This window comes from Cajanus cajan, chromosome 5, assembly GCF_000230855.2.
Source record: "Cajanus cajan strain Asha chromosome 5, NIPB_CcT2T_4, whole genome shotgun sequence".
In the NCBI taxonomy this organism is placed as follows: domain Eukaryota; kingdom Viridiplantae; phylum Streptophyta; class Magnoliopsida; order Fabales; family Fabaceae; genus Cajanus; species Cajanus cajan.
This window is the reverse complement of record NC_138521.1, coordinates 69,519,187-69,542,553: the sequence shown is the minus strand read 5'-3', so window position 1 is coordinate 69,542,553 and position 23,367 is coordinate 69,519,187. Positions and strand designations below refer to the sequence as shown.

Genomic DNA, 23,367 nt, shown 5'->3' with positions numbered 1-23,367 from the left:
ACTGGACAAAATAAAAAATATATATACAAAATTTGTAAAACAGTAAACAAAAATTATAAAAATACATGTGAAAAAGAAAAAAAATAAAAAAAATGCAAAAGAAAAAAAATGAATGTTAAAATAATTTTTTTTTTAAATAATAAAATAAATGTGGAGAAAAATGCATCTGGAAAAGAAAAAAAAGGAAAAAATAAAAGATAAAATTAATTGAAGAAAAAAATATATTAAAAAATGCAAAAAAAAAAGTATAAAATAAAAATTTAAAAAAAAATTGATAAAATAAATGTGGGAAGAGTAAAAAAAACATTACAATATATAAAGACTAAAAGTACAATCAATTAAATTAAAAATTAAAAATGTCAATATTTTGTTAGTTCAAGTGAAAGTAAGCTAAAAGACTTGATACTGTTTGAATTCAAATATCGTGGATTAAAAAGAATGTTATAAGAGAGAGGTCTTACTAAACCATTTGCCGTGAGCTGGAATACATTTATTATTTCTCATTGTTCGTACATCAAACACACATTCGCTAGTCTTTTTGACATAGCAAATAATGTCTCTCCTGTGCAAGGATTCAAGAATATAATATGCTGAATTCCTCTACGTTGAACCTTGGCTTGAGCAAGGAATGAAGAGTCCTATCTCTCCAACGGTTGCCACAAGTTGGGTTGCAGCAAACAAAAATGAGAGCCATGCCTTCTTCCCCTTTGACCGGTGCCTACATACATTCAGAAATTTCAGAACACCCTCGATTTGCTGAAACATGGTTTCGGAACGTGCACACTGAAATTTTACTATAAATTGCAATCAAAAGAGCATTATCTTCAATGTTAATTCAAAAGGGATTAAAAAAATTCAGATTCAAGGCATTACAATGAAACTTCTTTCAACTAAACATCATATATGCATTAATATTTGTGGACACTGGATAGATATGCACGTTAGAATTTAATGGCTCAAGATTTGCAAATAATAGGAGTGAACTCGTTGAGGTGCACTGTTCGGTGTTAAGTAACTAAATTAGCATTTCAACAAGTAGCTTACTGAAAGTGTCTTCTTCCTCCTAACTTGTAGCCTATGCTCGCAGACCAATCTCTCTCCATAGGAGAGTGTCTACCACTTAATTCGATTGGAGCAAGCCATGTTGCCACAATGAATATACTGCACCATATTACTGAACATTCTAACTTTTCCAATTAGTGTTGCACTGTTGCTTAAAGGCAATTTTTGAATTTGGTTATGTGAGAATGAGTTTTGAAGAGATAGAAAGCCAAGGAATGCATGGTCTTGGAGAGAACGCAACTTGGAATGCAGGATTTGGTTATTAGAATGCACAGTTACTATGGGGTTCAAGTAAAGAAAAAGTAAATTGGGATTGAAAGGAAAGTCGCAGAAATTTCAAAATTGCCACCCCCATAGCGAAAATTGCTCGAAAATAGTTCTTTTCTGCCACAGTGAAGTAGGACTTAACCTGGAAAAGGACAGCTTCTCCGCGATTGCATTGAGAGCAGCTAACAGACTTGGTGCGAGGAAGTGTTGGATCTGCAGCTACATTTTCCGGATCCCGAGTGCGCAGTTGAACAGAATGACGTATCTTATTTCTAGAGACAACGTTATTATCTGCAGCCTCCTGATCAACAGTGGATAATTTAACAAACACGCATATCCAAAACTAACTGAGAACATCAAAACTGGATGTGATCCCTTCCTTCCAATAGTTTTATCATATAAAAAACAAGGGTGACAATTTTATTTTAGCAAAAACAATATAAAAAAATGTACAGCGTTAGTCAACGCTCTATTTGCTTTTGACATGAAGTGGAAACACAATAATTGACTACGAAAATGCATGGCATGGGGACAGTAAGTCAGAATAAAAAGGCAACGGGCCAGGGCCTCTGCAAACATGTGTCAATCGGATAAAACGGTCTCATCTCTCATGTTACTGGATTCAGTTTTATTAGATAAGGTCTAGAATCTAATTATATTCTCCCACGAAACTTACTTATCTACAAAATCAATAAATATTTGGTATCAAAATCACGAATAACATAAAGTCAATTGTGAGTGACAGCAAATCAAAGGCCATTCATGCATTAAACCAGCAGGGTAAGTTTTCCTTAGAATTTATATCTATAATCTATAACATATATAAGAATAATAATCAAATTAATATGTATTTTTTAAAGAGTTAATTATCTATACAATGTCAGTGTAAAATTTTTTTATACTAAAAACCAATCATATTTTTTAGTAGTGTCATGTCAATTGTTCATTTAATAAAATAAAATAATTCAAAATATATAATTAGTTGTTAGAGTAAAAAATTTTATCCTAATAATATATGAATGATTAACTCTTTTTAAAATGATTTATTATTTAAATTTTTAAATAATAAAAAATAATATTAAAAATAAATGGTTCTTAAAATTTGAAGATAAAAAATAATTTCAATTAATGCAACATATATTAGTAATTGTTAAACATTTTTATTAAATAAAAATATAGACACATGTATCGATAGATAAGCGACATTCATGTTAAAAATCAGGTTAAAAACCTCTTTTCGTCCCTTATATTATTTAATATTTTCAATTTAGTCCCACTTTAATTTTTTGTTTCAATTTAGTTCCCAATAATTAAAATCGTTGCAATTTGGGACTTCCATCCAAATGATTTAAACGGAGTTAACTGGTGGCCACGTGTATGTCAGGTGGATGCCACGTAGGTGGATCCAAAAATACTTGAATACACCTGGAACCAGAACGGCCCGTTCTGAAACCAGAACGGCCCGTTCTGGTTACATTATTGATGTGTAAAATTTGAACCTGGAACGGCTCGTTCCAGGTCCAAAATTAACACATCAGCAGTGTAACCAGAACGGACCGAACGGACCGTTCTGGTTTTGGAACGGGCCATTCTGGTCCAAAATTTCGTGCAAAAAAAACCAAAGTACAAAGCATTTTTTTTAGGGAAAATACAAAGCATTTCAAACACTAGATTTAATAATATTGTTAATAGTATATCATTAAGGATGATGCAGTGTATCACTAAGGGCAATGATAACAAGTTTTATTTCATTGTTAGTCAAACTAGAGTGAATTACTTACTACCAAATTGACACTATACAGTTAAGGATAAAACGAAACAGTGTTTTTCGTTAAAGTCATTAACGATGTACCCCAACAATAGTAACATGTTCTTGAGGAGGTACCCCTAAACCCTGAATTTTATTTTCAAATTTTGAAATACATTGCGACATTTTAGTCAAGATTTTGAACTGGATAAATTCAAATCAAAAAAATATTTTAGAAGGTCTTATCTTATTTGATTTTTTTTTATAGTTTTACTCATTAATGAATATTAATTTATTGTATTTTTTATTTATTATATATTTATTAATACAGATATAATAAAAAATATATATATAATAAAAAGCATGACGTTCTGGGACGGACCATTTTGGTTTCTGATTTTTTCACGAATTTTGGCGTCCACGTGCGCATCCACGTGGCATCCACGTAGATGCCACGTGGCCAATAGTTAACTCCGTCTAAATCATTTGGACGGAAGTCCCAAATTGCACTAATTGAAGTTATTATGGACCAAATTGAGACAAAAAATTAAAGTGAGACTAAATTAAAAATATTAAATAATGTAAGGGACCAAAATAGGTTTTTAACCTAAAAATCACAAATCGTAGCTATTCCAAAATTCAATCTCCAATTGATCATATTCGTTAATAAACCATCAGATCCAAGACTTCTGAGAGCAAATCGCGGCACTAATTTCATTCCAAAGCAAATCCATTGTAATAAGCGGAAAGGTTACTAGAACGTTAATGTTTAGGTTTAGCCAATCTCGAAAATTTGCTTAAAGGAATTATAAATGGAAGGAAGAGAGAAGAGGGAAGACCTCGTGATTGCAGTTGCGGCAAGCGTAGAGAAGAAGCTTTTGATCCTTATCGGCCTTAGGATACAGAACGTTGTTGCTGCGTGCGAAATGAAGAAGCATTCATCAATGTCATATATATTCATTTCAGTAGAAGATAAAGAATCGCCAATTGAAAGAAACAGAGGAAAATGGGTACAGTAGAGACCATTGGCGACAAAATTTCAAGGTACTCATCTTTGAGAGAGTGAGAGAGCAGAATCACATTACGCTTTCTCGATTTGCGGGCTCTCTCTATTAAATATATATTCACTCGGGATGTCAAAATTTATTCAACATTAGGTTAACTTCACATTTCAATGTTTCGACTCCTACAACTACAAACACCTAATTCCATAATCAAATCATAGGTTAGATTCATGTCAAAATGCTTATTAAAATTTTAAAACAGTAAATTACACTTACATTTCAAAGGATTTTGTAAAATTACAATGACACTTTTTTTTTTAATGTTCACGGTCTTTTTTTTTAATTTAATGTTTTAATGAGTGTTAATATAATGTTTTTCAAAAAAAATGAAAAAGACTATTGTAGGAGTACAAACAATATAAGGTATTCGGACAATTTTACCAAATAAAAAAGTGTTTTATGTAATTAACTTTTTTTAAAAATAATGTATAAAGGAAGTCATTCATAATTTTTTTAAGGTTAAACCTTAAAGATTGGAATTTTTTATAAAAAAAAATATAAGATCGATCCGAAAATTTTATTATTTCCACCAAAGAATTTATCAAAATGGATATAAAATCTAATTTTGTGAAGAAAATGTACTATTTGTTAAAAAAAATTATTATTTAAAATTTTTTATAACCATTTTGACATCAATCAAATCATTTGATATTTGTTGAAAACTCTGAATACAACCATTATTCCTCCTTGTTGTTCTGGCATCAATGTGCATTAGACCTTTCTTTGTTTTTAGAGTTCATTTTTTTCTTTCTCCTTCAACATCTTTCTCCAAAAAAAGTGCTAGTATCCTTCAATTAGATCATATAGTCTTAAATTATTTAAACATTTAGTCAATATTTTTTTTTATAGAATTCATGCATAAATTAAGATATTACAACTTATAAATAAGAGTGGTGTTTATCCTCCTGTGAGTATAAAAAATTTGACAACGAAAAGGTATTGGGGCAGAATATTACCAACTGCTTTTATTGCAAACTTTTCCATTAGGATTGCATTTCACAACTAATGTAACAAAAACCTTAAAATTGAGAAAAGTTAAGTATCGTTGCATCCAAATGAAAGTAATGCTAAAGTTAAGAGAACAAATGAAATACTTGTCATACATTTTATAACTTTCTAAGCAATCTAACATGTAACAGAAGATGAACCGTGTTAGCTCGATACACTCACAACATATAAAAAGGTGCAATGTTATTTTCACAATTTGGACTTGGGTCACAAATAGCAAACTTACCGTTGTATCAAGATTCATCCTCAATTGTTACAATGTCACTATTTGAAATAATAATTACCCTTAAAAATCCATGATTAAGGATCAAAGTATGCCAGGTCAAAGTAAGCAAAAAGCTAAAGTAACTTGATGTAGTCTAGATGCAAGAAAGGCCTCAAAGATATAAAATATAAAAAAATCAACATTGTTTTGAAAGACTAGAGCAACACAAAAATAATGTTGTATGTAAATGAAAGTATCCATTATGATAACATTTGAAACTTGCATCAATTGCAAAAGCATCCAAGTTCTTAATCATCTCAATAAAGCACATCCACAAAATTGAATTTTTTTACTAAAAAAAATCACATTCTGCATTACTCATCACAAATAAGCACCGTATCTGCTGAAACTTGATGATTGTATCCGTAGACCATGTAAAGATTCACCTTATTACCTTGATTCACTAAACCTTTAGTTGTTCCACTCAACATGTTCTTTAGTCTCATTCAAAGTCTTTAACATGCCTCATCTTTCTCTAACTACTTTTATCATCAAAACCAGAGTTTGAAGCATAATTTGAATCAAATGGTTTTGATGATGTACTATACCTTTTGCATCTTCCTCTCTTTTGTTTCTTCTTCCTCTCTTTTGTTTCTTCTTCCTCGTTTGCCATTGTCCTTCCTTTGAATCAAACGAGGAACTGTAACTCAAACTACTTCTAAAAGAAGAATATGAACGTGTAACAGGAGATGACTCGTTGCCTCTTTGGACGATCCTAAATAAGAATTGTGGGACAAAGGGTAGAAACATGACAACAACATAAATTAATTAATTTTTCACAATGATTTTAGTGGTCTTAAATCCTAAACTCCCTTCCCATATTTAATCTAATCCATTTAATTCGAAATTAATATAAAAAAATTATATATTTTTTATATTAATTTTGTAAATAATTATAGAAAGTATATTCAATTTTATAGAAATAATAAAAATATAAATAGACTTTTTTTTTATTGAAACGAAAGTACAATCTTTATTCTTATTTATAAGATTTAACATAGAACAACTACTTATTTCATTATATAATATATAATTAACATTATTTCATATATTAATTATTTTTATATTAAAATACTTATAAGTAAAGTGTATTATCTAAAGTTGGTAAAATATATTAATTATAAATTTTTTAAATAGCATATACTTTAATTGGTTACAAGAAAGATAAATATGAATTAGGAGAAAAAATAATATAAAACACGTACTCTAGAATATTAATTAGAAAAAAATAATATAAAGATAATTTCAAAATCTATATATATATATATAAATAAGACAAACTTATTATTATCAATTAAATTAACTATTTTTTTTAATATTGATGAATTAGATAATTTGATCATATATAGAAACAAAGGTAGTATATCAAATTTTATTTATAAAACACAAATTTATAATTTTTTTTCGATAATAAGTTCTTCAGAATTTTTTTAACTTTATATCTAATTTTATTTTTATTTATCATAATTATTTATGAATTAAATTTTAATATTTTTTCAAAATATTTTGTTATATAAAACATGAATAATTATATCAAGTGAAAACATTTTTAAAAGTATTTTTTTCGATGAATTTTTTTTAAGAATTTGTTTAACTTTACATTTAATTTGATGTTTATTTATTATAATTAATAATGAATTTAATTTTAATATTTTTAAATAAATTATCAATAAATAAAATAACTATATACTATAATATAAGTTATTTATAATAAGTTTAAGTTTTTTATTTATGAACTCATAATTTTAAAATATAATTTATACATTTAAAAATGTATAGTTATTCAAAATTTAAATATAATTTAAATGTTTAAATTTTAGTTAAATATTAACCTATACATTACAAAAGAATAATTTTATTTATTTTACATTAGTATCCTAACATCTTGTCTTAGACTAATTTAACTTAGTGTAGAGGTATAAAATAATAGTTTCATATTAATAAAAATATATTTAAATATATTTTTAGTTTCTCAAATTTATGATAATTTTGTTTTAGTCTTTCAAGTTTAAATTATTTTTTTAGTTATGTAATTTTTAAAAAAATGTTTTAATTTTTTAATTTATTAATAACACATCTAAAAATAATAAATTAATTTTTTTATTAAGATATTAATAAGTAGATTTTGTTCCCTAAAAAATGTAAATAGATTTTGTGTGATAATATTTAATAATTTTTTTTAAAAAAATAAATATAAAAATTAAAACAGTTCTTCTCAAAACTATAAAATAAAAAAATATTAATTTTAAATTTAAAAGATTAAAAATATACTTTTAAGTCATAAGAATAAATTTTTGATATTTGGAATAAAACCGCGTGAAGTAGATGGTAAAAATATTTTTAAAAATAGAGGATATTCTCTTATAAATTGTTATTGTCAGACGTACATTACAATCATCCGCGGATGAACCCTAATTTGTTTTGCTCAAAAATGTCTTCGTGCTGATTAAAATGATCAGAGCCCTGTCCAATTCCTCAAAGCTGCATCAAGTTTTGGAATCGGAGAGCAAAGACAACTTCCTGCCCAATCCCTATTGAGGTAAGATCTTTACACGATTCATTCTCTCCCTGCTCCCTCTAAATTGAATTCAATGCTCCGATCTTTATTATGATTTCAATTTCAATCGCTTAAGCTTAGTCGTAGATCCCAAAATTCTTGTTCAAAATTGATTCAGAGGATCTTATATTGGGTTTAGTCCCCAGCCCCACCCCCTTTTATCACTGTGAAATAACCCTAACTGTGATTGTTGCATCTGCAAAATACCTCAACCGACGATCGGGATTTTTTTATTTTCGAAGGATTTGCAACGTTGTTTTTACGTACATTTGAAACTTGAATGTTTTGTCTGCTCTTAATCACAGGTGTTGATTTTTCATCGTTTGCAATTAGTTTCTGGGGAACTTTTGTGCTGTGGAGTTTATCTATTTGTCATAGAAGACAGATAAAAAAACATGTCTGATAAGAAGGAAGAGAAATCGCAGGCTGCGGCTGAAAGAATCAAGGCTGCAGCCTTGACTGCTGCTAAAGGCCTTAGTCGTGCCCAGGCTGAAAGGGCGGCGGCCGCGGCGGCCCGAAATGTCAATGCTTATGGGCAGAAAGAAGAAGGGCCTAGCAGATGGCAGGAGAAAAGGGAAGCAAAGAGGCAGATGTATCTAATGAGTACTGAGAAAGCTGTTAAATTGGGTGAAAGAAAAGACCTTAAGCCTGCAATGTCGGCTGCGGGTGGAGCGGCGCAGTGCCAAAAATGTTTCCAAAGTGGCCACTGGACATATGAATGCAAGAATGAACGGGTTTACATCTCAAGACCATCTCGGACTCAGCAACTGAAAAACCCTAAATTGAGGGTGAATGTCTCTGTGACTTATGATTTGGATGATAATATTCCTGATGCTAAGATGGAAAAGGCCAAAAAGAATTCCAAGAAAACCAAAAGGAAACATCGGTCTGACTCCAATTCAGGTAGTGATAGTGAGGATTCAGTTTTTGAGACTGAAAGTGGCAGCGGGTCATCATCTGTTACAGGATCAGATTCTTCTTCTGGAAGTAGTTCAGGTTACAGCTCCTCATCTGATTCAGAGGAAGAACGACGGCGGAGGAGGAAGAAGAAGCAAAAGAGAGGAAGACGCAGGAGGTACAGTACATCATCAGAATCATCTGATTCAGATTCTGCTTCAGACTCTGATTCTGATGATAAAAGCAGCCGGAGAAAGAAGAGGCATAATCGAAGACGCTGAATGAGACTGAAGAATGTGTGGAGCAACTAAGAGTTTGCTGAGTCAGGGGGACAAGGTGGATTGTGACAAGGTCTTTGAATGCAATCATCAAGGTTCAGCAGATATAGTGCTTGTTTATGATGAGTAATGTAGACTAGGGTTTTATTTTGAGTAATGAGAAAATAATTAAGCTTTGTTAGATGCAGGGTTGTTGTTGTTGTTGTGTTTTTTTTCCTTTGATTACTAGTTATCCCGAAGATACTTGGAAGTTAGATTTTATCTTTCAGCATTCAATTTTGTGGATGTGATCTATGTATGTTATATTGAGATGTTCAAGAACTTGGATGATTTTTGCAATTGATGCAATTTTCAAATGCTGTCATAGTTGGATTCGGATACTTTCATTGACAATATAATTCCCGTGTTGTTTTAGCCTTTAATAACAAAGTTGGTTTTTGCATATTATCTCTATCTGAGGCCTCCTTCCCAGCATCTAGATCACATCAAAATAGTCGAGTTTGCTTGAACTTGTTGCTCACATCTCTTGGCATATTATGAACCCTGCTAGCTTTTGATTTTCATGCTTCTGTTCTGGTGGATCCCTTATTTTTGTTTAGCTCTCAATTGTAGTTAGTCTTATTTTGTTGGTTACTTTTGTTAATGGATCTTTTTATCTTTTGAAGCCTGTGACGTGTTTGTGTGTTTTGGGTAGCTATGATACCAGTGAAATTTGAAAATTATGTTGGGGCACTATCTTCTTCACTTATAATCTTCTTTTCAAATTAGAGTTCACAAACTACTCATCTAGCAATAAGAATTTATCAAGGATGCAAGCCACTTTTTATACGTTGTGTGTGTGTTGAGCTAGCACGGTTTATTGCTGATTGGTATTTAATTTTCTGTGTGTATAATTTATTTTCAAACTTTTAATCATCAATATTAACAAACATTATGTTTTAAGGACTTTTTCAGTCTTTAAAAAATTATGATGATTAAATTTTAGTTACTTAGAAATTTAATTTGTTATTGAATTAGTTTGTTTGAAAATTAATTTTTTATCATAATTTTACTTTTTGACAAAGACAAGTATGATACTATTTTATTTTTCCATCAAATATTCAATATTATAACATATAAGAAAATCAAAATATGTCTTGCCACCTTAAATTCACTTTAGCACACTAAATATAATACTATTATCTATGTAGGGGGTTTAACTCTGTTGGTTGAGTGGATTACCGGCGAATTTGTCAAAGTCCCTAATAATTATTCTTTTAATTGATATAATGATCACTTCATAGATTTATTAATGTTATTTTATAAGTAACATAAGCATCTAATAAAAAAGAGACAAATTTTCGTATATGAATATATGTTAATTGATATTAAATTTTTCTGTATGTATAAATTATATTTTTTTCCCAAACTTTTAATTTAAAAAAGTTCAATTGATAAAAAGAAATATATTAAAAAAGTCCATCAATATCTTAACAAACATTATGTTTTAAGGATTTTTCAAGTCTTTCAAAAATTATGACGACTCAATTAGTTACTTAAAAATTTAATTAGTCACTTAATACTATTTTTTTTATCATAATTTTACTCTTTTACATAGTGTAATATGATAGTATTTTATTTTTTTACCTCGAATATTCAATCCAGTCCATATAAGTAAATCATTATATACCTTACCACCTTAAAAATACCTTGAAATTTACCTTACCACACTAAATACAATACTATTGGTCAAAATTGTTGTGAAAAAAGTACATAACCATTTAATAGATAGTTTATCGTACTAAATACTTGTAAATTTGTCGAAGTCCTTACAATTTTTCTTTTAGTTGGCACAATGGTTATTTCATGGTATTATTAATATTATGTTATAATTAATATATGCATTTAATAAAGAAGTCAAATATTCTTATACACCTAAATATGTTAGTTGGTATTTATTTTTTCTGTCTATAAATTTTTCAAAGAATTCAATTACAAAAAATCCACCAATATCAAAACAAACATTATGTTTTAAAGATTTTTCATGTCTTTCAAAAATTATGATGATTCAATTAGTTGCTTAAAAGTTTTTTTTTCATTGAATTAGTTTATTGAAAATTTCTTATGAGTTTGAGTAAATTTTTCTAGAAACACTCTTAAAAAAACAAAATAGAAAGAAGAAAAAAATGAAATATTTTTTTTTTAAAACTAAAATAACCTTATATAAAAATTATTTTGTAAAAGTTCTCTTCTACTATTTTTTTCGAAATCTTATTTTTAACTTATACATAAATTAGTTTTAATTTATGAAGAAGCTTATCTTAATTTTTCTTTCTATTTTTTTCTCTTAGAAGTATTTTTGGAGAAACTTATCAAAATCTACTCCATATAAATAAATTACAATATACCTTACACCTTAAATTTAACTTTGAAACATACTTTTATTAAAACTTGATTTATTAATTTGATAACAATTATAAAAATTATAGAATTGTATGAAATTTAAAGATTAAAATCTGATGTGCAAGACCCTAAATTCAAACCTTAATATCATCGTTATAATTTGTATAGATAAAAAAAAATGTAATGTAATTATGTAGATATAAAATATATAAAAAAAATATTTTGTGAAATTTTACAAATCGTAAACGAATTTCAAAAAATTAATTGAAAATTACAAAATGTATGAGACCTAAGCCACAAAAATAAAAAAAAAATTAATTATTTTTTTAAATTAAAAGATCTAATTAAAAATTCAAGAAAAATAAAAAAATACTACTCCAAAATATTTTTGGTTTTTATCAATAGAAATGATACATCCTCCGAAATCTTTTTACCAAAACATCTTTCAAATGTTTAAAACTTTAAAATAACAAAATTAAAAAAATATTTTATTTAAAAATTTTGACAGATGTAAATAGTTGAATGCTTTAATTCGGAATCTACATCATTACTCTTTAACAACTTACACTTCAACCTATTCCCGCTCGCTGAAGAGAGTATTTTCTATTTAGTAGAGCCCGCCAAAAAGAGGCAGCGTCAACCGAGAAAGCAAAACTGCGATTCTTCTCTCTCTATTCCTTCATCCTTGAATTGAAAATGAGTACCATGAAATTTTGTCGCCGATGGTTTGTTTCATTTCATTTGTGATTGTTTCTATTTTATGGAAATGAATATATATGACATTGATGAATGCTTCTTCTTTTCCCGCGCAGCAACAACGTTCTGTATCCTAAGGAGGACAAGGAGCAAAAGCTTCTTCTCTACGCTTGCCGCAACTGCAATCACGAGGTCCTTCCCTCTTCTCTCTTCCTTCCATTTCTTATTTCTTGCTCAATCTCTCGTTCTGCGTTCATGTTGCTAATTGTTAAAAAATAACCTAATAGGCTTCCTAGTGAATCATGATAGTTGCATTTATGTTGGTAGCGGCTTCTTCTTTAAGCTATTTTGAGTGATTGACTAAACCTAGACATTAATGCTCTCGTGTAATTCACATCACCATTCTGCCTATTAAATGTTGCCACGATGGATTTGCTTTGGAATGAAATTATTAACGTGTCGTTGCTTTTGAAAATGGTCTCAAATTTTAGGAGTCTCTGATGCCTTGATTTATTTATGAATATGATCAATTGGAGATTGAAATTTGGAATAGCTATGATATGCATTTTGTGATTTTTAACAGGAATGACACTTATCTACTTCATATTTCTACTAGGTCATAAGGAAAACTTCCCCTACCGATTTAATGCATGAGTGGTCTTTGTTATGCTGTCACTCACAATTAACTATGTTTGCAGAGGCATCTGACTCCTATACGATGTTGTTGATTTTTTTTTATTTTTTTTCCCGGTCCCATGTCATGCATCTTCATAGTCAATCATTGTGTTTCCACTTCATGTCAAAAGCAAATTGAACATTGACTAGCATTGTACATTTTATTGTTTTTGGTATAACAAATTGTCACCCTTATTTTTCTTACGAAAAAACTATTGTAAGGAAGGGACCACATCCAGTTTTGATGTTTTTTGTTAGTTTTGGATATGCCTGTTTGATATGCTATTCATTGTTGACCAGGAGATTGCAGATAATAACATTGTCTATAGAAATAAGATACATCATTCTGTTCAACGGCGCACTCGTGAGCTGGAAAATGTTGCTGCAGATCCAACACTTCCCCGCACCAAGTCTGTTCGCTGCTCTCAATGCAATCATGGAGAAGCTGTCTTTTTCCAGGTTAAGTCCTACTCACTGTCGCTGAGAAGAACTATTTTCATGCTTATGAGTAGAATGTTAATTGCACATTTAATGGATACCTGCCTTCTTGTTTGTGGAAACATGGAGAGGGGAAGTCATTAGGATTTTCACTGTGCACATTTCCAATGGCCATTGTGTATCCTGACAATGATGTCTCTTCCTCCTTGGTCGTTCCGGCCAGTTCTTTAGGTTATACATCGTTCCAAGTTCCAACCATCTGTGCTTAAGTTTTTTTTTTTTTTTTGTGTGGCCATCTTGTGTGTCGGCTCTCCTCAACATCCTTGAGTTGCCTTTCTTGCTATGTTTTAAGGGGCTGATTTTTTTAGGATCTTTTTAGCATATCTATTTGAAACAAGCTTAGTGTGTTTTTGGATTATCTTGTATCAAATCAAAATTACATGAAAATCTTACCAAGAGAGCTTTTGTTCAAAGGCAATATTATCCTAAAAATAATAAAGTCCAAAACATGTATTTAAAGCTCAATAAACTTTAGCTTAAGAAAGGGTGTTAGAATATCTCGAGTATTTTAGAATAGCTAAGCATATATTTAAAATATATTTAAACCATGTTGAATTAATTATTCACCTGATTGAGGAAGCATTCTTAGGACTTGTTTCTTAATTTGATTTTGTTTCCCTTTTTAATTACGGTTGATAGTCTTATTCCATGTTTTTCGTATGCATATGATTGCAAGGAGTATCTCTGGTCGTTTACCGTGACTACTGATTGTTGCAGTGATGAACTATTTTCATGCTTATGAATATAATGTTTATTTCACATTTAATGGATACCTATCTTAGGGGTGGACATCGGGCGGGTTCGGGTGAAAAATGTTTAATTCATTATAAATCGACTTTGGAAAAATGTGATCTATATCTAATCGATTGAACTTTCGATTTGAGATGGTTTGAGTTGAAATGGATTCAAATTTGAGTGGGTGGGTACAGTCGGGTTGAGCTTAAAATGGTAAAAAAATATTTTTAAAATAGTGTACAAAAATAGAATGAAGGTGACAATAGATGGTCTAAGTAGATTTGTAGATGAAACATTCACAAACTAAAGAAACAAAAACAAAAGATAACAAAATTCATAGTTGTTACATGCAAAAAAAATCTAAAGTTATATTACAAAACCTATAAGAAACCACAACCGCACAAGTTGTACTAAAAATGGAGACAGGAAGATGGAAAAGAAAAAATGGACTAGTGTGTTGAGAAGTTGAATGAGGAAAGAAAAGACAAAAGAAGCATCTAAATTATGAGAAAAAAGAAAAAAATAAGTTACAAATTGATGGTTATATTATACTTGAAATAAAGACTTTTGAGTTTGGGTCATTATTGTTTAGTTATACAAAAGTAATAAAAATATAAACTTATCTCATTTTCAGTTAAGTTCAGTTTTTAGCGGAATTAAAAATTCAAAACCGAACCCGTCTAATATAACCCGTATAAAATCAAAATTTTAACCTGATATACTCATAATACGCGCTCGAATCCACCCAAAAATAATATTTTTTATTGAGTTTTTTGGATTCGGTTCGGATCTGGGTGTCATGGTCATCCCTGCCTGCCCTCTTGTTTGTGCATAATTCCAAGGGTCATTTTGCAACCTGACAGTGATGTCTCTTCTCTGTTGGTCATGCAACTTTCCGGCCAGCTCTTAAGCCTGTACATCGTTCCAAATTCCAACTATGTTTGCTAATTTTTTTTATTTTTATTTTTTAGTGGTCATCTTGCGTGCTATCTTTGGTCAACATCCCTGAGTTGTCTTTCTTGCTGTGATTTAAGGAGCTTATATTACTTTTAGTATTTTTTTCTAACAGATATATTTGTAACATCTAACAAGCAGTGTGTTTTTTGGATTGGCTTGTTTTGCGCAAATCAACTTCTATGCAAAATCTTACCAAGAGAGCTTTTATTCTGAAAAATAATAAACCCAAAATGTGTTTAAAGCTCAATAAACTTTATATTACCAAAAAGAAAAAAAAAAAGGCTCAATAAACTTGGAGAAATTTTGCTTATGCCCCCAAGGAGGTTCCTTCTCCTGCTGATATGTAAATGAATATAAAGGCCAAGTATCAAAGACCTTAGACGGCGAGGACTGGGGGATCAGTTTTGTTTTGTGAATATAGCTGAAAAGAAAGTCTTGTTATGTTAGTGAAGAGTAATATAATATATGGTAGTGTTATAAGAAGAAACTGAGTTTTCAATTTCAAAACTTTTGCATGAAAGATTTATGATATATTTTGGGGTTTATAGGTTAAGAATAGTTCCTACCGTGCTGATAGGTTTGTGTACACATAAAAAATATCCATAGACAATTTTAAATGAAGCTAAATTGTTCATTTTTTTAAAGAAGAAAATTCTTCTCAAACAAAGGACAATTATCCTTCTCTTATACAGAAATCATTTTTTCATCCACGAGTGCTCAAAAGTAGCTCTTAGAGCGTAACCATCATTTATCCATAAACACTAAATACTTGCATTATTGTTAGTTAAGATAATATTAATGGTATTAATAAGACACGTTATCTGACTTTCACATAATCAAGAAAACTTTCAATATAATGAATCTTATACTTGGATTTAGCGTCTCTTATTGTTCGATACTTACTTGAACATGGTCGAACCAACTCTAATACGACTTTGTTAGAATTTTTTTTTTTGGAAAGGAGACTAAAAATCCGAAAAAATTGTTTTACTCTTCTTACACCTTTTATGAATTGTTCCTCTAATTATAGTAACCCTTAACCATTAAATCACACTAAATTGACATAAAAATAATAACCTCTCAATTATTTAGTTATTACAAAATAATAATAATGTCCATAATACATATTAACTCACATTAACAACTCTTTATTTTCTAATTAATATTATTTCTAACAAAACCATGTTTTAGCTAATCGGGGGTGTTCTGAAATTTCTGGATGTGTGTAGGCACCGGTCAAAGGGGAAGAAGGCATGGCCCTCATTTTTGTTTGCTGCAACCCCTCTTGTGGCAACCGTTGGAGAGACTAGGATTCTTCTTACCTTGCTCAAGCCAAGGTTCAACACGGGAATTCAGCATATCAAATTATTTTCTCTTGATAGGAGAAACTTTATTTGTTATATTAAACTTGCCAAATGTTACGACGTTCACAACTGAACTAAGTATTTCATACCTTGCTCAAGCCAAGGTTCACCATAGGGGAATTCGGCATATCAAATTCTCCACTCTTGGATAGAAGAAACTTTTATTTGTTATATAACAGCTAATGTGAGGACGTTTATAGTTATTTGTGCTCCCTGTTTAAACTCCCTAATCAATTATTGTTGACGTAGTTAATGGCCTAATCCTTTAATTATTTTCACATGGAAGGATTTAAATGAATTAGCATTAAACAATAATATTAAAGATGACTTTTTGTCATTTGTCATTAGCATCACTTATGAAACCAATAGTAATTTTTCACTTGGTCGATTGCAACACAACCATATAGTTTATATAGACGTATTTTTTTAGTCGATAGGAAACGGTAGAATATGGGAAGGCATTTTCAATCCTGGGTGTTCGACATGTTAGGGTTGTTAGTAAAGACTTCAAAGATTATTGGATAGGTCCAAAGGTTTGTTCCATTTAGGACTGTTAGTAAAGACCTAAAAGATCATTATACAGTCCAAACTATGAACAGTTCCATTATGTTGAAGCTACTCCAACTACCTTCTAGGCATCGGGAAATTTTCTTGCGGGAGTTGTTCGCTAAGTGAGAAAATGACATTAAGGTAATAAGGAAATTAGAGGAAATCAACACCAAAAATGAGATAGACATTTTTAAAGGGGAGGCATAATTAAAAACCTCATTATTTTATTGGAGATATTAGAGATATACATGAGTAGATGGTACATGATATTTATTATAGAAGATTGTATCCTTGTGATGCACAAGAGATTAATTAGTACCAAGACTTGGATGAGTCAAAGCCACCAAAGATGATGGATCCATTACCATTACCCTTGGTATAACCAGTATTGTTTATAAGACCTCTCATGTTTTGTGTGCCTGTGTTGTTAAAGGAGGCTCTAGGAGGCTCCTCACTGTAACTGTGGCGAGGAGCAACAACAGGGTTGGGAAAGTGTCGGGGTCGTGTCTCCACACGATCTTCATTATCATCAAGGAGACAAAGCAACTGCAGAAAAGAACCTGCCATTAACTGTCACCTAGTGAACCCAGTTAATATTGTTTCTGTGGCTTAGCTAAGTAGATATCATTTATTATGCTTTTATAAACAGGGTGAGGAATATTCGGGTTGTGGCTTGCCCAAAAAGCAAATATTAATTTATGTTTCATATCTAAAGAACATGATGTGTTCTCTCCTAGATCAATGTGGTATGTGATTCCATAACTGAAATTTTATCAAAAAGGAAAATAAAAAACAATTTATGGTTTTATAAAGCAAAGATTACCAAGAATTCGCTAGGGCAGATTTAAAAAAAAAATCATAATTAAAATTATGGCATATACTTAATCAATGAAATATTATAATTTTATGTCTTTTATAATTATCTCAACACCTTTTAATTCAACAGTGAAACTTTTGAGTAATTTGTAAGGTTTTAAGTTTAAATCTCATTCTTATCATGTACAAAAATAATCCCAGTACTTAATTTGGACGGTAGGATTCTCTATGTTTGATAATAGAAGATTCTCATGTGAAAATCCTCCAAATATTTATAACACAATATTAGCTGCAACTATAAAACTATTTATGAAAATCAAATAGGGAAATGAAGACAAATCCAATGAAGAGATTTAATTAATAAATAGAAGAAACTGATAAATTACGCGCAGAATATATAATATATGAAATAATCAAACACATGCTGTGAAATATAAAATAAGAAAAATGATAGAGTAGAATTTAAGTCCATATACTAATGAACCAAACCAAATCTTCTAGAGTGAAGGATGCAGTTTAAAAAATAAAGTGTAATAATAATTATTAATTAAAAAATTAATGATAGAAAATTATGATAAAATCAAATACATGTATAATAAAATTTAGAATTAATTATAATATTTATTATTAATTTTTTAATCAATGATTATAATTGCATAAATGAAATCTCCTTATTTTAGAGAATTCAAATCCTTTAATATTAAGTACAAATTTTAGTTTTATAAAGCTTAATTATTAACTTTCTTTTTCTGCAAAATCAAGTAAGAAGGTTAAGTTTCAAATTGAAATAAAAAGGCACAAAAACTTAAATTATCCAAATTTACCAACCGCATACATATAACAAAGAGTGTTTACAAGTTCGGCTTGATTTCAATGTGATTTGGTCAAAAGATACAAACTTTTACCCTCACCAAATTAGTTGAGACTTTTTACATATAAAGTCGAGCATGCACTTTTAATAGCATACACATTCTCCACTTTGTTTTTCAATATTTCCAATCATATTTTTTGGAACCATGTTCTCAAGACTTTTAAAGGGTCAGTATTTAAAATTCCTATAGATCTTTTTATATATGAAATTCTTATAAATAATTTAAAAGTTTATCTGGTTCATAATGCATTTTTTCATCAGTATATATATATATATATTTTATAGATCTCAAAATGAAAATTCTTAATCTAGAGATTAAGGATATAATTTTTTTAAAAATTTAAAAATTATTTGATCTTGTATTTTATTAATTCAATCAACATATAAAAATATTTTATAATTATCCGTCAATTTAAATTAAAAAAATAAAATATTAAATAATTTTTAAATTTTTTTAAAATTTACAAACTTAATATAATACATTAAAAAAATTTAATTTAACAATTAGATCATTAAAATCTTATATAGAATATAAGTTATCGAGTAAAATAAGTTTAAATAAATTTATATATAAAATAAGTGGATCTCTTCTAATAAAATAAATAAATAAATAAATAAATAAATAAATAAATAAATATATATATATATATATATATATATATATATATATATATATATAAAGGATGAATCAATCTTATATAAGATAACATTAATATTTATCCTATACTAATATTTAATGATAATAAATTAATAATACTTGATTATATGAAAAATGTAAAAATCATCTAATAATTTATTAGGTGTTAGAAACAAAGCTGCATTTAATATGTTAAACCAACTAATTAGTTTGTAGTGAAAGCGACATGCGTGATTTCGTTTAGTCGGAAAAGAGATTTGGAATATATATAATTTGCCATCATCAACCCATGACTGTTACGTAATTCAGGAGAGTAAGCAAAAAGTGAGAGGAAAAAAAATCGTGAAAAGACAAATGGAACATGATTCATGATTGTTAACATTCAAGAAGAGAGTTGAGGATTCGAAATTCCTTTCCCTTGGAAAAACTTGTTACACATTATTTTCTTAGCACTTTATTCTGTACATTTTCCCAATTCCCCACTAAACAGATATTCCCCCGGATAATACATCCCAAGCAAACTAATTGGATGAAAATATTGGTCACGCCAACACCCTTGTGTTGACGTGGAATGGGTTGCACTTGCATATATTGTTATCATGTTAAAATTTTATATCTATGACTATTTCACTTCATAAATACTCACAAACTTTTGTAAATATTTTACCTTATAAAAAACAGATATTGTGGACTAATGATTCACACACAAAGTTGAATTCTAGTTTTGTTTTTTATCTGATCTTGTTTTTGTCGAACAGATAAAATAATAGTTTTAAAAAATAAAGTAATTATAACCCTAAAATATAATTATCTATACTACAAAAATAAAATTATAAAAATGACTTTGTACAGTCGTTAAATGACACAAAAAGGTACACTACTGTTTAGTGGTTGAAAGATTTTCAATCGTTAAAAGGTAATCAATCACTAAATTATTAATAAATTTAACTTGAAAAATTTATTTATATACGCAATTATAGCTGTTAAATTTTTTGTTACCACGTCTTCATTCTACCAGTTAAATTATTACAAGTAGCTAAAAAAAGCTCATCGGTCGCAAATTAAGCTCGGTCACTAATATCGATCATTAGTTGTCACAATGTCACTTTTCTAGTAGAATATATAAGACATTGTAAAAATCCAATAGTAGTTGTTAATTATATATGCTAATCAGGCATGTTGATCAGCAACAATGTCATTTTTATTCTAAAACAGAAAAATCATTTATTTGTGTTTTAATCCTTATAGATCGACAACATATGTATGAAATGTAAAATGAGAATTAATTCCACCCACAACGATGTTATTAATCTTAATTCATATATAGGTACATATAGTATGATGGGTTTGGCGGGTAATAATAGTACATGAGATGAAAGTGTTATATAGTTATTTATTAAGTGGCCTCATGTTAAAGGATTTATGGTTGGCTGCGAGCAGAGGATGTGAGTGTCCCAAAGTTGATGGTTCCATTAGCATTGCCCTTGACGTATCCAGTTTGGTTCGTGAGACCCTTTATATTTTGCTTGCCAGAGTTTAAATAAGAGAACTCTTCTATTGGTGTAGGGGAACTGTTAGTGTTGGGAGTGGATTGGGCTTGGGCTTGGGCTTGGGCTTGGGTTGGTCGTCGTGGAGCATCACATGCTCCAACGGCAAGGAAGCTGATCCCACATGCAATACCTGCCATTGCTTCAGAAAGCACCAAAACTCTAACTACTTTGCTATGTTTTGGGAGGAATGAAATGGGACACTACCCTTTTATAGACTCACCGGAGATTATTATTATTGGGAGAAGAATATTAATTTAACCAAGGGAAGATGATAAGGTGTGAGGAATATTTTTGTTTTGGATGTGTAAAATTTCTTGATGACAACGGGAAGATACTAATTTTTGTATGTATAAAAGTTTGAGATAAATTTATTTTATCTCTTAAATTTTAAATTGATCATCTTAGTTTTATAATTAAAAAATTATTTTAATGATTTCTCAAAATCATAAGAACATCACCGATAATAATATATTGAGTCAACTTTGATACATACATTATATTTATGTTTAATATGATATTTTACATAAATAAAAATATTGGTAAGTAAATTTTATGTGATATGTATAGTTATAAGTGTGTTTTCTTTGATTGATTTTTTTATCGCATTTGAATAGATGAGTTAAAGTAAGTTTTTTTTTAAAATAAAAGGACTAAAAAAATTAATTTTTAAATTTAATGGATAAAAATAAATTTACTTTATATTTAAATAATTTAAAATATATTTAAACCAAATCCATTTTAAGAGATTGACTATGTTTTTTTTCGCACAAATTTAAAAATCAAATCTCTTAGTACATAATTAAGACTCGTAATTATCTCTCAATTTATCACAACATATTTATGTTGGGCAACTAGGAATATGAATGCACAAAAAGAAGTCTATGCAGGTTCTCATGAATTCTTTAAGATGCTCCAATCTAGTGAGGAGTTAGTCATAGAATACCTAATTAGATACGTGGACGAACAAAACATAAAGCAAGATTAATTAATATTACTCGTACATCTAAAGCCGTGTGGAATGTGGATCAGGGAATCAATGCAAAGGTGACAATTATATTCTTTTGCATATTTTGTTAGAATAGGATATTATTTTCGTTCGTCCCCCTAAAAAGGATAATTTATCATAAACTCATGCTTGGTTTACTATTCTTCTTCTGTTTTTGCAAAGAATTTGAATGCGAAAAAAAAAATGCACAGTAAATTTTTCTTGTAATTTTTTTCCTCTTTTCAAATCACTTATTCTCCTACCATAACCATATACCAATGTTTCTTGAGATCAGTTAAAATTTCATTCGTAGCACCTTCTATATATAAAAAATTATTATTATTATTACTATTATTATTATTAGGATGATAATAGATTCCATGAGAACAGGTAGTACTATATCTGTCTCAGTTTGTTCTAAATCCGTGTGGATTTCTATTAAATAGGTATATGTGAGTTTTATAAATACTTACGAATATTTATAAATATTTATAATTTTTTTAAAAAAATTACAAATTAATTTTAACTTATATATGCTTATTTTATAATATTTATAATTTTTTTAAAATATTACAAATTAACTTTAACTTGTATATGTTTATTTTATTAAAATATTAAAGATAAATAATTAATTTTAATTTTAATTTTATTGAAATATTAAAAATGTAAAAATAAATATATAAATATTTAACTAATTTTACTTAGCGAGTATCCTAACATATAGATACTACTATATACATGCTCTCATCCTATTTATTAACAGATAAAAAAATACTCATATTTATTATACAAATATTTATTTTAATTATCTATTTATTATCTACAAATATATGTGGACACCAGTTTTTTTTTCATCCTTGAGTATTATCATCCTTTTTATTTTAAGTTACTTCATTTTAGGAGCAGCTCAGGTTCTAAAGGTCCTGATTCACGCAAGTTTTTCCCCTTGTGTTTTGAAAAATCAACTTTCAAGTAAAATTAATATTTTAAACTTGAAACTTTTTTATTTGTGGTCCTCTATTTTTATTTTAATATTTATAAATTTATTAGTTTTAGTGTAAAAAAACTTAAATAATTCATAAAATAATAAAATAAATTCAAAAATAAATAATTAAAACTAAAATAGAAATAACTAAAAAACCAAAATATTAATTTTAGTCTTAGTGCTTTTATCTTTTAAAATGTTACGTAAACATTTCGATCGTATGAGCATATGGGCATCTGTTTTCTAGACTTTTTTTTTAAAAAAAAATTCTCAAAATAAGTAATAGCTAACCATGTGAATACATGATAATTAGAGACAATTCAATCATTTTAAATAAATAAAACAAAATGGACTACAAATTAGTAGAAGTGTAAAAGGTTTGAAAACTAGTGCTCAATTTTCTCTATCATGGTGACCAACAACTTTCTCTATCGTGTTTTCATGATATGCTAATTATTTTTGAAATAGAAATAGAAATAAAGAAAATGTTTCTCTTAATTGTAAATTTATTGAATGTGGATC

General features: G+C 28.8%; 3 protein-coding genes across 3 annotated transcripts; 2 read left to right on the top strand and 1 right to left on the bottom strand.

Annotated features, from left to right (window-relative positions):
• Positions 1 to 457: 457 nt before the first annotated feature.
• On the bottom strand, positions 458 to 4,259 carry LOC109808967 (DNA-directed RNA polymerases II, IV and V subunit 9B). The gene is made up of 4 exons (XM_020372169.3): positions 4,100 to 4,259; positions 3,916 to 3,991; positions 1,472 to 1,630; positions 458 to 718 (listed from the first exon to the last, which is right to left on the bottom strand). Exons 1-4 carry the CDS (start codon positions 4,126 to 4,128, stop codon positions 575 to 577), a joined length of 408 nt encoding a protein of 135 aa, XP_020227758.1. The 5' UTR covers positions 4,129 to 4,259; the 3' UTR covers positions 458 to 574.
• A 3,533-nt stretch (positions 4,260 to 7,792) lies between these two features.
• Positions 7,793 to 9,509, top strand: LOC109809614 (zinc knuckle (CCHC-type) family protein). The gene is made up of 2 exons (XM_020372966.3): positions 7,793 to 7,952; positions 8,276 to 9,509. The coding sequence occupies exon 2, from the start codon at positions 8,366 to 8,368 to the stop codon at positions 9,146 to 9,148; it is 783 nt and encodes a 260-aa protein (XP_020228555.1). The 5' UTR covers positions 7,793 to 7,952; positions 8,276 to 8,365; the 3' UTR covers positions 9,149 to 9,509.
• Positions 9,510 to 12,075: 2,566 nt separating this feature from the next.
• LOC109809796 (DNA-directed RNA polymerases II, IV and V subunit 9A) lies at positions 12,076 to 16,655 on the top strand. The gene is made up of 4 exons (XM_020373195.3): positions 12,076 to 12,252; positions 12,340 to 12,415; positions 13,199 to 13,357; positions 16,318 to 16,655. Exons 1-4 carry the CDS (start codon positions 12,224 to 12,226, stop codon positions 16,396 to 16,398), a joined length of 345 nt encoding a protein of 114 aa, XP_020228784.1. The 5' UTR covers positions 12,076 to 12,223; the 3' UTR covers positions 16,399 to 16,655.
• The last annotated feature ends 6,712 nt before the right edge of the window (positions 16,656 to 23,367 follow it).